At 38.7% G+C, this 15374-nt stretch overlaps 1 protein-coding gene across 1 annotated transcript in view; it reads left to right on the plus strand.

The window, feature by feature from the left end:
* Positions 1-15374, plus strand: part of TMEM131 (transmembrane protein 131) — a 195929-nt gene that overhangs the window by 155204 nt on the left and 25351 nt on the right. The window contains exons 28-32 of the mRNA XM_049784899.1: positions 8027-8213; positions 9168-9353; positions 10440-10598; positions 11138-11718; positions 14988-15163. Coding sequence (XP_049640856.1) covers positions 8027-8213; positions 9168-9353; positions 10440-10598; positions 11138-11718; positions 14988-15163 — 1289 coding nt within the window. The remainder of the gene's footprint in view (positions 1-8026; positions 8214-9167; positions 9354-10439; positions 10599-11137; positions 11719-14987; positions 15164-15374) is intronic.

Below are 15374 nucleotides of genomic sequence, written 5' to 3' on the forward strand. Positions count from 1 at the left end.
CTTGGAAATGTCATGAGAATTTTGATGGGTAATGCATTGGATCTGCATAATGCTGTAGGGGATAGTCACTTCGATAACATTAGCTTCTCCAGTCCTTGAATACTTTTCTTTTTTTTTTTTTTTTTTTTTTTGGTGTCAAGTATTACAGATTTCAATGTTAGGTTGATTCCTAAGTATTTTTGACACTATTTTAAATGGGTTTCTCTAATGACTTCTCCTGTCATTATTTGCATATAGAAATGCTTGCAGATTTTTTGTGAGTCGATTTTGTAGCCTGCTAATTTCTAAGACATTTTAGTGGTGTCTTTAGAGTTTTCTATGTATTTAAATAATCACATCCTTAAATAGTGTTAGTCTACCATCTTTTCCAATTTGAATGCCTTTGATTTCTTTCTCTTGGCTATGGTGAAGACTTCAAAATTTATATTGAATAGCAGTGGAGGAAGTGGAAATCTTTAATTCTTTCTGACTTTGAGTATGATGTTGGCTGTGGATTTGTTAATAAGTGGCTGTTACTATTTTTTCCTAATTGAATCACCATAAGATATGCAGTTACAAAATTGTTGATGGTTGAATTTCAGTCATACAATGTTCCTGCTTCCATTCCTTCACCAGTGTACACATCTCATTCTAATTTCCCAACCTACTTACCCAGCCTGCCTTCTATAGCAGATACTTTTCTTCTCTTTTTTTCCTTTAGTCACTGTGATTGCAGTACTGTTACTGAAAGGGTCTCATGAATATCACTTTACCTTCTTTCCACACACAGTTCTTATCTGGAGTGATTATTTCCAATTATCACTGTCACTTTATTATCATTGTCCCTTTTCTTCCTAACTACACTCCTTCCCCTGACCCCCTCCCCCCACTCTTTGCAGCAAGCTTCCTACCATGGACTAGTCCTCCTGACTCTTATTTCTATTACCATATTTTCCAGCGTATAAGACGACTTTTGAAACAAAAAAAGGTCAACAGAAAAATCCGGGGGTCGTCTTATACACCGAGTATATCCTGAAAAATGTTTCAATATGCCGTTAAATGGAAGAGTTTCCAAATCTCTTTCTTGGGGGCTCCCAAACAGTACTCAGGAGATCTGGGGGCCACTCCTGGCAAAACCCAGCTAACCGTGTTTGTGGTTCAGTGGTAGGGTCCTCGGATGGGGTGTTTTTGGTTCATGTAGTGGGGGAGATTAATTGACGCTACCAGGGAATTGCCAGAAAAGGTGCCTATGAAAAGGGATCAATCACTGCAGGCTGCTCGGACCGCCTCTCCAACTCAGCCAATCCAAGAAGGCTTTTTATGCATGCAAATTAGACAATGTTCTGGACCCAAATCTACACTGTAAAAAGCTCAGATTGGCCAGAGTCAGAGAGGAAGTCTATTACAGTATAACCTTTGAATCTTTGCTTGTTGTGATTGGCTCACTGTGGTACATACAGTTGCAGCACAGGAACGTTCTGTCTGATACAGCGAATATAGGCCTAAACCTATGTTTTTAACTGCAAAATTAGGGGGTCGTCTTATACGCCGGAAAGTACGGTACCTTTGGTATTGTTCTCATACTAGGTTTTTATTTTCCTAATATATCCCACAAATTAGTGTAATCATTCTATGTTGGTCCCCTCTCCCTCTAAATCAGCATGATAATTTCCAAGTCTCTTCTCACTCAGCATGATACTCTCCATGTCTGTTCATGTATAAGCAAATTTCATGGCTCATTTTTCCTAATAGCCTCATAGTATTCCATTGTGTAGATCTACCCTGATTTCTTTATTCATTCATCTTTCCTCAGGCACTTGGGTTGCTTCCAGATTCTGGCTATTGTGAAGTGTTACAGATTGCATAGAAATGTAAATACCCTTTTACCATATTGGCCCCCTAGGGTATGTTCCTAGGAGCAATATTTTTGAATTGAAAGGAAGCTCAAATTTTAGGTATTTGAGACCTGTTCCCTTCAAGAAATATTTGTTTTGTTTTGTTTTCAAAATAGGCTGGACCAGTCAACATTCCTCCCATCAATGGATGAGAGTCCCTTTCTCATTGCATCCTCACCAGCACTGGATGTTTTTGTTCTTTTTGATGTGTGCTAGTTCTGTAATGTTGTAATTTGAGATGATATTTCATTGTTATTTTGACTTGTAGCTTCATGATGATTAGTGATATGGAGCATATTTTTTTCCTGGTCATTTGGCCATTTGTAATTTCTTCTTTGAGGAATTTTTTTGTTCTTCTCTGACCATTTTTTGATGGAATTGGATTTTTTTTCTTGTTAAGTTCTACCAGTGCCTTATATATCTTGGATATTAACATCATGTTAGATGGGTTTTGAGTAAATAATCCTTCCCATTCTGTGGGTAGTCTTTGTATATATAGGAAAGCCCTGGATTTTTATATATTTTATCACTTTTCACTTTGCTATAAAAATCTATTATTTCTAGAAGCTTTTTATAGACTCTTTAGGATTTTCTAAATATAGTAGCATGTTATCTGCTAGGGTCCAGTATCGAAGGATAAGACCACTCAAGTGGAATAAAGTTTAATACTTTAATCTGACTGTCCACATTGGCCAGTCAAGGCCTTCTTCCAAAGAAGATTATATAGAAGGGATATAAGGAGATTTCAGCTTTTTGATGATCTTTAAAATGATTGGCTATTGTCGAGGGGTACCTTCCTACTGCTCCCTTGTATGTCCCTGATATGCTACCTGGTATGGCCGGGTAACTTGGGGCAGTGTCTATGGAAATAGTTTGTGAAGACCTACACCAAGTGATTCTTACAAAATGGTGCCTCTCCCTGCTCAGCACCAAGAAGCAGCCTGCCCTGTGGCTTTTATAAAATGTGTTTATATATATATAATGTTATAAAATGTTCAGAATTCAGGTCCCATCATTATCCACAAATATTGAAGCTTGATTTCTTCCTTTTATATCCAGATTCCTTTGATATTTTTTATTTGCTACTTCCAGTACTGTATTAAATATAACTGGTTAGAGTGGGCAACTTTTTCTTCTGCCTAATTAGAGGGAAGGAAGTTCCTTCAGTTCCCATTTTCTTGAGAACTTTTATCATCTTTGGGTATTGGATCCTGTCAAATACTTTCTCTGCATTTATTAACATGATCATATTTTTATTGATATCGTATATTATGTTGATGATTTGTGTATATCAACCCATTCTGCATGCCCAAAATGAATTCTACTTGGTCATGGTGTGTGTGTGTGTGTGTGTGTGTGTGTGTGTGTGTGTGTGTGTGTGTGTGTGTGTATTTGGTTTTTGGGCCACACCCGGCATTGCTCAGAGGTTACTCCTGGCTATCTGCTCAGAAATAGCTCCTGGCAGGCACGGGGGACCATGTGGGACACCGGGATTCGAACCAACCACCTTTCGTCCTGGATCGGCTGCTTGCAAGGCAAATGCCGCTGTGCTAGCTCTCCGGGCCCCACATGGTGTATATTTTTTATGAATTGATGGATTCTATTTACTAAGGTTTGGGGGAGGTTTTTTTGGGGGGGTTTGGTTTTTGGTTTTTGGGCCACACTTGGCAGCACTCAGGGGTTTCTCTTGCTCTGTGCTCAGAATTCACTCTTGGCAGGCTAGGAGGACCATATGGAATGCCAAGGATCCAAATTGGGTCGGCTGCACTGTGCTATCGTTTCAGCCCCTATTTGCTAGTATTTTCAATCTTTGTTCATCAAGTATATAGGCCTGACTTCTTTTTTTTTTTTTTTTTGGTGGGGGTGGGGAGGGTAGTAGTGGTAGTGGTAGTGGTGTCTCTGCTTTCGATGATGTTAGCTTAGTAGACATTGGGAGTGTTTTGTGTTTCTGTCTCCAGTTTCTTGAAAGAGTCTGAAAAGGATTAGCAGTAGGTTTGAAAGAAATCATTAGTGAAAAAGGGGGGGGGGGCGGCGGAGAGATAGCACAGCGGTGTTTGCCTTGCAAGCAGCCGATCCAGGACCTAAGGTGATGGGTTCGAATCCCGGTGTCCCATATGGTCCCCTGTGCCTGCCAGGAGCTATTTCTGAGCAGACAGCTAGGAGTAACCCCTGAGCACCGCCAGGTGTGGCCCAAAAACCACAAAAAAAAAAAAAAAAAAAAAAAGAAAGAAAGAAATAATTAGTGATTCTTATCTGGTACTGGATTTTAGTTTGGAAAAGATTTTTAATTACCTGGATAGAGACAGATCTGCTCAAGTATTCCAGAACATCATGATTCAGCCTTGGGAAGTTATAGGAGTCTAAGAATTTATCTCTTTTTTCTAGGTTCTTTTGTTTCATAGCATAAAGATTATCAGATAATCTCTGATAATCCTTTGCATTTCTGTGATGTCCCATGCATTTCTGATTCAATTTATTAGGGTTTTCTCTCCGCTTTCCCACCCTAGCCCCTTTGTGAGTCTTGCTAGTGGTTTATCCATCTGTTTTATTTTTTTTCTAAGAACTAGCTCTTGATTTTATTGGATTGTTTTTTAGAATTATAATTCATTAATTTCTGCTCTAAGTTGTATTATTTTCTTTGTCCCGCCTGCCGTGAGCTTCTTTTGTTGAACCCTCTAATTTCTCAAGCTGTACAATCAGGTTATATATATATACATATATATATATATATATATATACATATACATATATGGGCCCTTTCATTCTTCCTAATGAATACTTTCAAAACTGTAAATTTTCCTCTTAACACTGTTTTTGCTGTCTCCAAAATGTTTTGGTAGCTCATATCTTCATTCTTGTTTGTTTCCAGAAATCTTTACTTTTTTATTTTCTTTCTGATTCACTGGTGTCTGAGTTGTTTCTCATACTGTATTTATGCTTAACTTCTATTTTCAGTGCATCATGTTCTAAGAAGGTAATTGGTGTGATCTCTATTCTCTTGATTTTGTAGAGGTATGTTTTCTGTCCCAACACATGGTCTAACTTGGAGAATGTTCCATGTACATTGGGAAATAATGTGTATTTGGTCTTTTGAGGATAAAAAGCCCAATATATATCTACTATACCCCCCCTTTTCTTCACTTATAGCAAATATTTCCTAACTGAGCTTTAGTTTAGTAGATCTATCAAGAGCCGAAAGTGGTGTTCAAGTCTCCAACTATTGCTATGTTGCCATCAATGTCTACTCAAGTCTCATAGCAGTTATTTTAAGTATTTTGCTGTTCCCTCATTAGGTGTATATATGTTTAGGAGTGTGAATTCTTCCTAACATTCATATTCCTTGATCATTAAATATTACCTTTACTATTTCATATAACCTAACAGCCTGAAGTCTGCATTGTCTAATATGAGCATGGACATCCCAGCCTTTTAAGGGAATTGTTTGCTTGAAATTTTGCTTTTCAATCTTCGACTTTGAATCTATAAACTACTATTAAATTCTGAACTCTTAACTATTCAGATGTGTTTCTTACAGGCATCAGAATGTTGCATTCCATTGTCTAACCACTCCTGCCACTCAGTGTCTCTTAATTGCATGTGGCCCATTGACATTGAGAGGTTATTGTCATGAAGTTTTGTGCCATGTTTCTGCATGGAGTTTGGCACATTTGTGGAATTTATATTTTCTTTTTCTTTTTCTTTTTTTTTTTTTTCTTTTTATTTTGGTTTTTGATTTTTGGGCCACACTCAGCAGTTCTCAAAGGTTACTCCTGACTCTCTGCTCAGAAATCGCTCTTAGCAGGCTCAGGGGATCATATGGTTTGCTGGGAATTGAGCCAGGGATTGAGTATGCCCTGGGTTGGCAGCATACAATGCAAATACCCTACCACTATACTATCGCTCTGCCCCCTTCTTACCTGAGGATAAAATGGTTCATCTGAGTCACAAACAGGAGTTCGATGTCACTTTGCTTCAGTGTTTTAGGATTGTGGGACATAACTATCTTGAGGAATGTTCCTTTTTCCCCTCTTTTGTTGAGAACTTACCTTTGTTTATATCAGTAGGGTATATTACATTAATTGCTTTGCATATATTGAGCCATCCTTAAATTCCTGGAATGAATTCCCCTTTATAATGGTTTTTGATCCTTTTGATATACTGTTGGATTTGGTACTCTTAAGATTTTCTGGAGGATCTTTGCATTGGATGTTCTCCAGGGATATTGGTCTATAATTTTCCTTTTTAGTAATATCTCTCTGCTTTTAGTATTAGGAATGTTGTTAGAAAGGATTCCTGATTTTTCAATATTTAGAAAAAGCTTAAGGAATATAGGTAGGTAGTAGGTTGGCTAGAACTCACTAGTGTACCCATCTGAACAAACGCTTTTGTTCGTGGGGAGAATTTTTCTTAATATTATTTTTGTTTTCTTGTGATTAGGTCTTAGTGGGTTTTCACTATCCTCATAGTTTGATCTTTGGAGGTTATATCTATGAATTAGTTTGTTCATATCTTCAAGATTCTACAATTCATAGGCATAGAGTTTTTTTAATTTTTTATTTTTAATTATGAGAACAAAGATGCAAAGAAAGAGGACAAGGTAAAGTTACAGTGGAAGGACAATCACCCATAACATAATTCTCAGAAGTCCCCTTGTTGATATCTTAACTTTGAATTTCAGCCAAAGAACATTAAGATAAATAAAACAGAATTTATGTACAATTACTTTGTCCCTCAAGTCCCCAGATAGTAACACATTATAATATTTCTTAACAGCACACAAGGCAATCTAAAGCCATAAAACTTACATAACTCCTTAAACATTAGAGGCATAGTATTTTTTACATTTCCATGTACATGCATATTAGCTTGTTAACCTCAAATTTTAAGTGTTTTTTTTAAGGATTAGAGTCAAAGGAGCACAGTAAAAACGGTGTTAGAGTGGCAATTGTTGTTTGCATAGGCCCACCAAAATATGAGGGGCATGAAAAGGAATAACCTTGGCCTAAATATAAAGAAACCCTACCCCTGAAGTTTCCTGGCATAAGACCAACTCTAGGCTCCAGGTAAGCTAGATCGTCCAATCCAAGACATCGTCTGTAGTGCCAACACACTTTTATTTTTCATACAGTCTCTGTTGTTGGTATCATGTTTCTGTATTAAAGATCCTGGAATCTGCATATCCTACATTGAAGTCAGGGCATGGAGCATCCTCTCGTTTCACCTCACAATTAAAGGGTAATGCAGGAAGCCCTGTCCTGTAAGCAGGTCTTTGTTGTTGTTAAGTCTTCTCAGTGTTATGGGAAGTCTCTTGAGCAGGTCGATGTCTGAGCAGTGGTAGGGTCTTTCGTGGTAGAGGATTGCTTCCAGGTGATGTTATAGACAAGCCTGGATGTTTCATGGATGGCTTCCCTGGTTCAGGGGTGAATGGAAAATGCCCTTTCTTCTGAGGCCTGTGCCAGGTCGTTACAGAGGCATAGAGTTTAAGAATAATGCTTCTATATGTGTATTAGTGAAGAATACCTAAGATTTGAAGGCAGTGTAAGTTTTTAAGGTTATTTGATTTGGATCTTAAATTGCAAGCAACTGTAGTTATTGCAACTATTAGATCAGAGGTCTCAAACTCACGGCCCTCGGGCCCTTTGCGGCCCTTTGTACAACATTTTGTGGCCCTGCCCTAGAGGAATCTTTTTTGTTTTGTTTTGTTTTAGTTGTGTGGGTCACCCCCCCCCCCAATGTTCAAGGCTTACTACTGACTTTGCACTCAAGGATCACCCCGACTTTGCCTCCTGCTGCACCCAGGTAAATTGAGTTTGAGACCCCTGTATTAGATGATTATTCCTTATGAAAAATAAAGTGAAATTCATTTTTGTCACCTAAAATGGTGCTAGAAAATAGACTACTTCCTGATAAAATCTGGGTAATAGCTTTATCTGTCTGTTATAGATCTATTCCTGATTTCACAACTCCTAGAGTTGTGAATTTCATGAAATGAAATTTGTATCAACTAGTGTCTCTGAATTTGTATTTGTATTCCATCTATTAATTACATACCTGACGTTACTATAGAATGTAATAGTTCTTATATAATAAAGTAATCATTTTGACTTTGATCACACATTGTAAGACTTATACTCCTGATCTTTTTCCTTTAGGTTTGAAATTAAGAGACCCCAATTTCACACTGAAAAGAACATTTAAAGTAGAAAATACAGGACAACTTCAGATTCGCATAGAAGCCATTGAAGTCAGTGGATATCCGTGTGAGGGATATGGCTTTAAAGTTGTTAATTGTCAAGAGTTTGTACTAAGCGCCAATGCTTCTAGAGACATTATTATATTGTAAGTGTTTTCTTACAAGATGTAATGAATCACTAGCCTGTCAATTTTTCATTTTAGATGTCTAAACTTTGTATTCAGTCCTTGCTGTTTCATCTTTTCTCTGTTTTCAAAATAATGAAACATTTTTCTCCAAAGTAGATCTAATAATCTAAAACCCTTTTCCCAAATTATTTTCAGAATTATATTGAAGCTTAATATATTTATAGGAAACTTAACTGTAGTTTTCTATTTTATCAACAGACAACACACTTGTCTTATATATTTGCAATTTTTCTGTGTTTGTCTTATATTTTAGTCTGAAGATAGTGTTAACGCCTATGCAGGTAATAGTTACAACATACTAGAATAATCAATTCTTTGTTATGTTATAAAGTTTATGCAATAGAATGTAACCTCTGTCCCAGTTAATTGAATGTTAATTTTATAATTTTCAGTGGATATTTACTTAATACATAACTGCATTGCTCTGTATAAGACTGTACTACTTGATACCTGAAGATACAACATGGAATAAGCCAGCTTTCTTAAAGTATAGGTCATCTGGCTAGGGAGTACATAGTTAACAAAAAAATAAACATAAAATATCTGGAACAGAAAGCAGTCCACAGGAAGTAAAGAAAAGATCCAGGGGTAAGATAATTTTTTAAAAAGGAAAACAGCATTATTGGGAATATTTTTGGACAAGATTTAAATAATAAAGGATAAAAAGAAGCTCAAATACCTCTTTCTGGACTAATAATTATGGGAAGCAGATTACTGCCCTTTTAAATATAATTTTTTTCGGTTACCAACAGAAATAGTTGGGTTGTTTCTTTTTTCCTTATTGTCTCTCACCTTAAAAGTATCAGTCTAAATTTCTGTTACATTTCAAAGTTGTAGCAGGCTGCTTTTATATATAAATTGTTTGCAGTTGCATTCTTAAAACTAAGTCTTACTACCATCATTTTGTTTCAGGTTTACTCCTGATTTCACAGCTTCTAGAATTATTCGTGAACTGAAGTTTATAACAACCAGTGGCTCTGAATTTGTATTTGTGTTGAATGCATCGCTTCCATTTCATATGTTAGCAACCTGTGCAGAAGCCCTACCCAGACCCAACTGGGAGCTGGCTCTGTACGTTATCATCTCAGGAATAATGAGGTACTTGTTTCTTCTTGACACTTGGCACCTTTTCATCTAATAAATGCGCTTTATGTGACTTCAAAATTCAGTCACTCTTCTGAATTTCAAAGAGAGAAACAGACCTCTCTGCTTCTGTCAGGCTCCCATATATCCAGGGGCACAGTGACTGCTGAATTTTTTTGATAATGTATGTAATAAGACTTTTCTACCTTATAAGTTCATTGTACAAATTAAGTACATGTTAATTTAAAGAAATAGAACACTTATAACTGCCAGGTAAATTTTTAGTAAGTCCTCATTTAATGTTATTTCTGAGTTCTTAGAAACTGTTTTTAAGCAAAATAAGATATAGTGAAACCAAGTCTTTATTTTTTTCAGTATGGCCACACTTTTTTCCTTGATATTATAACAATTTACTTCTGACAAAATGACATTATTTCAGAACCTGTTGTGCTTCATTTGGCATGTAGAATTTACTCACCATAATGATATATTTCCTCTTAAGTAATAGCTATTAATGTGGAAGTTATTTGAAATATTTTTAGAGAGATTTTCAAATCCTTAGCACAGTACAGTGTATAGGACGCTTGCCTTACATATATCCAACCCAGATTCAATCCCTTCACCTCATACGAAACTCCAAATCTCATTAGGAGAAATCCATGAACACAGATAAGGAGTAAGCACTGATTACTCTTGGTGTGACCCACACATACACATACACACACACACACACACACACAAATTGATTGTCTGTATTGATAAAATTATTTCTTCGTGTAAGTTAGCATTTTTTAATGTGAGAATTTTTATTCATAATGTTTTTGTTTTGCCTTGTCCATTATCACGGACATTTTTGTTCTTTTGAGAGGAGGGGAGTGTGCCTCTCCTGTGTGCTCAGGAATCCAGAAGCACTCCTAGCAATTCTTGGACAATTGTGAGGGCCTGACAGTGCCAGGAGCCACGTCATACAAGATATCAAACTCAAGGCTTCATACATGCAGCCAGCTCTATGATGATCTCCCAAGCCTATGTATCTTTTTATCCCTTTATGTCATATTTTACTTATTGAGAAATAATTTACAACTTCTGTGTTTCCTGTAGTGCACTATTCCTTTTGGTAATCGGAACAGCTTATTTAGAAGCTCAAGGAATTTGGGAGCCTTTTCGACGGCGATTGTCCTTTGAGGCCTCTAACCCCCCCTTTGATGTGGGAAGACCATTTGATCTCAGGAGAATTGTTGGCATTTCATCTGAAGGAAAGTATGTTCATGTGCTTAAAATAAATTTTCTAGTGTACATAGATTTGGCTAATGTGATTAAAAGAAATTTATTGCTTATTTTCATCTTTGTACTGGGAAAGGGCCAGTATTTTCATTATAACTGCATAATAATACCCTGTGTCTAGCCCCCCAGTTACTCAGAACTCAGAGCAGATGCTATATTTTTATTGTACTAGTCTTGAGTTGAAATATTCTTAGTGAGATCACTGGCTTCATTCTAACATTTTTTTTTTTTTTTTGTGGTTTTTTTGGGTCACACCCGGCAGTGCTCAGGGGTTATTCCTGGCTCCAGGCTCAGAAATTGCTCCTGGCAGGCACGGGGGATCATATGGGACGCCGGGATTCGAACCAATGACCTCCTGCATGAAAGGCATACACCTTACCTCCATGCTATCTCTCCGGCCCCTCATTCTAACATTTTTATTTCTGTCTTAGAGTACTTTGTGTGGTAATTCTACTGATGATAAAAGAATGTTTCTGTCTTGAATTTACTGACCTGCAATTGGTCCTTTTTTTCAGCTTGAATGCACTAAATTGTAACCCTGGTCATAGTCGGGGATTCTGTGGAACAGGCAGCTCATCAGCAAGACCTGGCACTGGGAGCCACAAACAGTATGGCCCATCCGTTCACCCGCACAACAGTCACAGTAGTAGAAACTCAGTTGATGCAGAAAGCGTCAGAATAAAAAACACAAGTACCTCTAGCAGGACGTCTACACAGTGTACTAGTAAATCGAACCCCCTTGCTATAGATTCAAGTGCAGTGGGCCAGAGTCATGCAGCAGGCAGAAAGTCCAAAGGAGCAAAGCAGAATCAGCACAGTAGCCAGCACCACGGCCACAGCCCATTGGAGCAGCACTCACCTTTGCCACCGCCACCACCAGTGCCTCAGCACCAGGAGCCACAGCCAGAGAGGCTGTCACCCACCCCCCTCATACACCCTTCCCACCCAGAATGTGCCAGCAGTACAAGGCACAGCTCAGAGGACTCAGATATTACCAGTCTCATTGAAGCCATGGATAAAGAGTTCGACCATCATGACTCCCCACCCCTAGAAGTGTTTACAGAGCAGCCACCATCACCATTGTCCAAAAGCAAAGGTAATCACCCCTTCCTGCAGAAAAGCACGAATGGCTAAAGAAGAGCCAGTGCATATATGAGAAGCTGGTGCAGTTAGAGTTATTATAAGCCATATCATAATTCAACTAAATTGAGGCATCATTAGTCACAAAAATTAGAAAGTTCTACAGATTACTTGCTTCTCAGTTGCCTTTCACTGTTGAAATATTATGGTGGGGCCGGGCGGTGGCGCTAAAGGTAAGGTGCCTGCCTTGCCTGCGCTAGCCTCGGACGGACCGCGGTTCGATCCCCCGGCGTCCCATATGGTCCCCCAAGCCAGGAGCGACTTCTGAGTGCATAGCCAGGAGTAACCCCTGAGCGTCACAGGGTGTGGCCCAAAAACCAAAAAAAAAAAAAAAAAAAAAGAAATATTATGGTTGTTTGAGATTGGTAGGTTGAGATAGATTGAACTTTTTAAGTATTAAAGTTAATTTTAATAGTGGTGAAATAGAGATCATCTCTCTTTAAATGCAAAAATAAAAATAAGATTCCCCACATAATCTATGGAGTTGGCAAGCTATAGCAAGCAAGTCAAATTTTTCCCTGCTTTTGTAAATAAAGTTTTATTGGAACATAGCCATACACATTCATTTATAACATCTGCAGGGATAATATTGTAATAGTTACTGCTGCAGCACAACTTGAGCAGTTACAGCAGTTACAAGCATGAAACTTACCTAGGACATTATAGAAAGTGCATTCTCCTCAGCTTTAAAACTCAGTATACTGTATTAGGTACCTATTTTTCAATAGCAAATTAACCTGGAAGCTTTAGATCTATAACATCAGCAATTCCTATCTTATGGTTTCACTGGATTAGACTATCTGGGTAGTTTAGCTAGATTCTTCAGCCCTTGTAAGACTGTAGTTAAAGTCTTGGCTTAGCCTTAGACTAATTCATTTTAGGATTTAATTCTTAAGGCCTGTTAGACTGAGTGTCTCAGCTACTTACTATCTCTGGCCAGAAGTCTATCATGGATCTTCTACTTCAGTCATACTTGTCATGGTAATATGCTCTCTTTTCATGACTGGTTCAAGCAGGGCATGGGACATTTGAAAATAGTCTGATTCTGTACTACTTATATTTCTTGTGCCATAAAACATTGTAAAGCACTGAGTAAGGCCCAGTTTTCTAAGGAATAGAGCCAAGTCAGAAGATGGCCACAGTAGTAGATTAGCCAGTTTCCTCAATCAGAATTGTGCTCAACGATGGGGAGGCAGACAGGCAGAGGGTAAACAGCCTGAGAACAATGCATCAGACAGCATGGTGTTAAGTCCGAAGAACATCTCATTCATGTTAAATATGTTCTCCTTAGTGACTCTTGGATACAGCTGCATTACTGAGCCTCAAGTCTCCCTTAATGCCAGGAGATTTTTGTGTATTAAGTTAAAGAGCTTATCTCTGAGAGGATAATCTTTCTTGACTTCTGTTTTCAACCAAGTTCTCTACTGTCCCCTATAGCAGGCAACAGCACAGGATTGGGTGTTTTATGTTTGGGCTGCTAGGACAGCCTCTACCACTCAGCCATAGCTCTGGGCTCAATTCTTAATTACTAAAACTAAATTTCCCCATTATAATTCTAATTTACTATTTCCTCACACTAGTGTGAAAGTATGTGATGAAATGACATTAAAAGTTAGAACTTGGGACTGAAGCAATAGAATAGCGGGTAGGGCATTTGCCTTGCACTTGAACAACCAGGATGAACCTGGGTTCGATCCCTGGCATCCCATATTATTCCCCAAGCATGCCAGGAATGATTTCTGAGTGCAGAGCCAGGAGTGATCATAACCCCTGAGCACTGCTAGGTATGACCCAAAACCCAATAAGTAGTCTCCTTTGTGTTCTTTTAAACCACTTACAAATATAAAAATATATGCCACAAACCAACTACATTATATAGTTTCCTTTGTGGGTTTTTTTTGGGGGGAGGCAGGTTTTGATTTTTTGTTTGTTTGTTTTTTGGTTTGTTTTAGGGCCACACCTGACTGTGTTCAGGGGTTACTTCTGGCTCTGCACTCAGAAATTGCTCCTGGCAGGCTCAGGGGACCATATGAGATGCTGAGAATTGAACCTGGGTCCATCCCAGGTTGGCCATGTGCAAGGCAGCCACCCTACTGCTGTGCAACAACTCTGGTCCCTCCTTTGTGAAATTTTTTTTTTTTTTTTTTTTTTGTTTGTTTTTGGGTCACACCCGGCAGTGCTCAGGGTTACTCCTGGCTCCATGCTCAGAAATTGCTCCTGGCAGGCACGGGGGACCATATGGGACGCTGGGATTCGAACCGATGACCTCTTGCATGAAAGGCAAACGCCTTACCTCCATGCTATCTCTCCAGCCCCTCCTTTGTGAAATTTTGTTTGTTTGTTTGTTTTTGGTTTTGGTTTTTGGGTCACACCCAGCAGCGCTCAGGGGTTAATCCTGGCTCTACGCTCAGAAATTGCTCCTGGCAAGCTCAGGGGACCATGTGGGATGTCAGGATTTGAACCAACATCCTTCTGCATGCAAGGCAAATGCTCTACCTCCTTGCTATCTCTCAGGCCTCTCCTTTGTGTATTTTTAAAAAAGCAGAGAGTACAGTTAGAGTAGAGAAGGGTTTGCTATGAAAGTGATAGTTGAAACTGATTACTCTGGGCAAGAATTGGTGCTGAAAAGGGATAAAGTGACATTTATGGCTCCCCTTTCTTAACAGTACCGTAAACCACATCATCAAAAAAGGAGAGAGAGGGGCCAAAAATGTAGCACAGCAATAGGGTGTTTGCCTTGCACACAGCCAACCCAGGACAGACCCCAGTTTAATTCCCAGCATCCCATATGGTCCCCCACGCCAGGAGCAATTTCGGAGTGCAGAGCCAGGAGTAACCCATGAGCACCAGTTAGATGTGGTCCAAAAACCACAATAGAAATTTTTAAAAAGAGAATTAAAATGCCTTCCCCACAGTTAGGTCGGGGAGGACGGGTGGGAGGGAAGAGGGCATCAGGGAGGTTGAGAGGGAAACTGGGGGCATTGCTGGTGGGAAATATACACTGGTGAAGGTTGCTGTACATTATATGACCGTAACTCAATCATGATTGACTTTATCTGTGAAAAGAATAAACTATTATGAACAACCTTGTAACCATGGTACTTAAATTTTAAAAATAAATCAGGAAAAAAAAGTCAATCCTCTTCCAAAACTATTTTAATGGTTGATGTTTTATTTTCAGAGCTAAAACTGAGAGTTACTCTATTTGATTTTTTTCATTCCCAGGGAAAGGAAAAGCTCTTCAACGCAAGGTGAAAATACCTAAGAAGCAAGAGGAAAGGGAGAAGAAGGGAAGAAGAAAAGCCCCAAAAGATGAGCTGAAGGATTCCTTGGCTGACGATGACAGCTCCTCCACCACCACAGAGACCTCCAACCCCGACACAGAACCTCTCCTCAAGGAGGTAGGCAACAACCTTCAAACACAGACACATCTGAGAGACCCAATTTCCTGAAATAGAAGGGACGTTTTTGTGTAACATTTTTGTACAGATCCTAAAGATTAGTTTCCGTGTGCCTGAACAGATTATTCACAGATCTCAGGGTGAATGTCTTCATTTTCCATGGGGAAGAACATTAGAGAGATGCTACTATAGGAAAATAGCTAGAAATTGG

Source organism: Suncus etruscus, chromosome 12, assembly GCF_024139225.1.
Source record: "Suncus etruscus isolate mSunEtr1 chromosome 12, mSunEtr1.pri.cur, whole genome shotgun sequence".
Taxonomy (NCBI): domain Eukaryota; kingdom Metazoa; phylum Chordata; class Mammalia; order Eulipotyphla; family Soricidae; genus Suncus; species Suncus etruscus.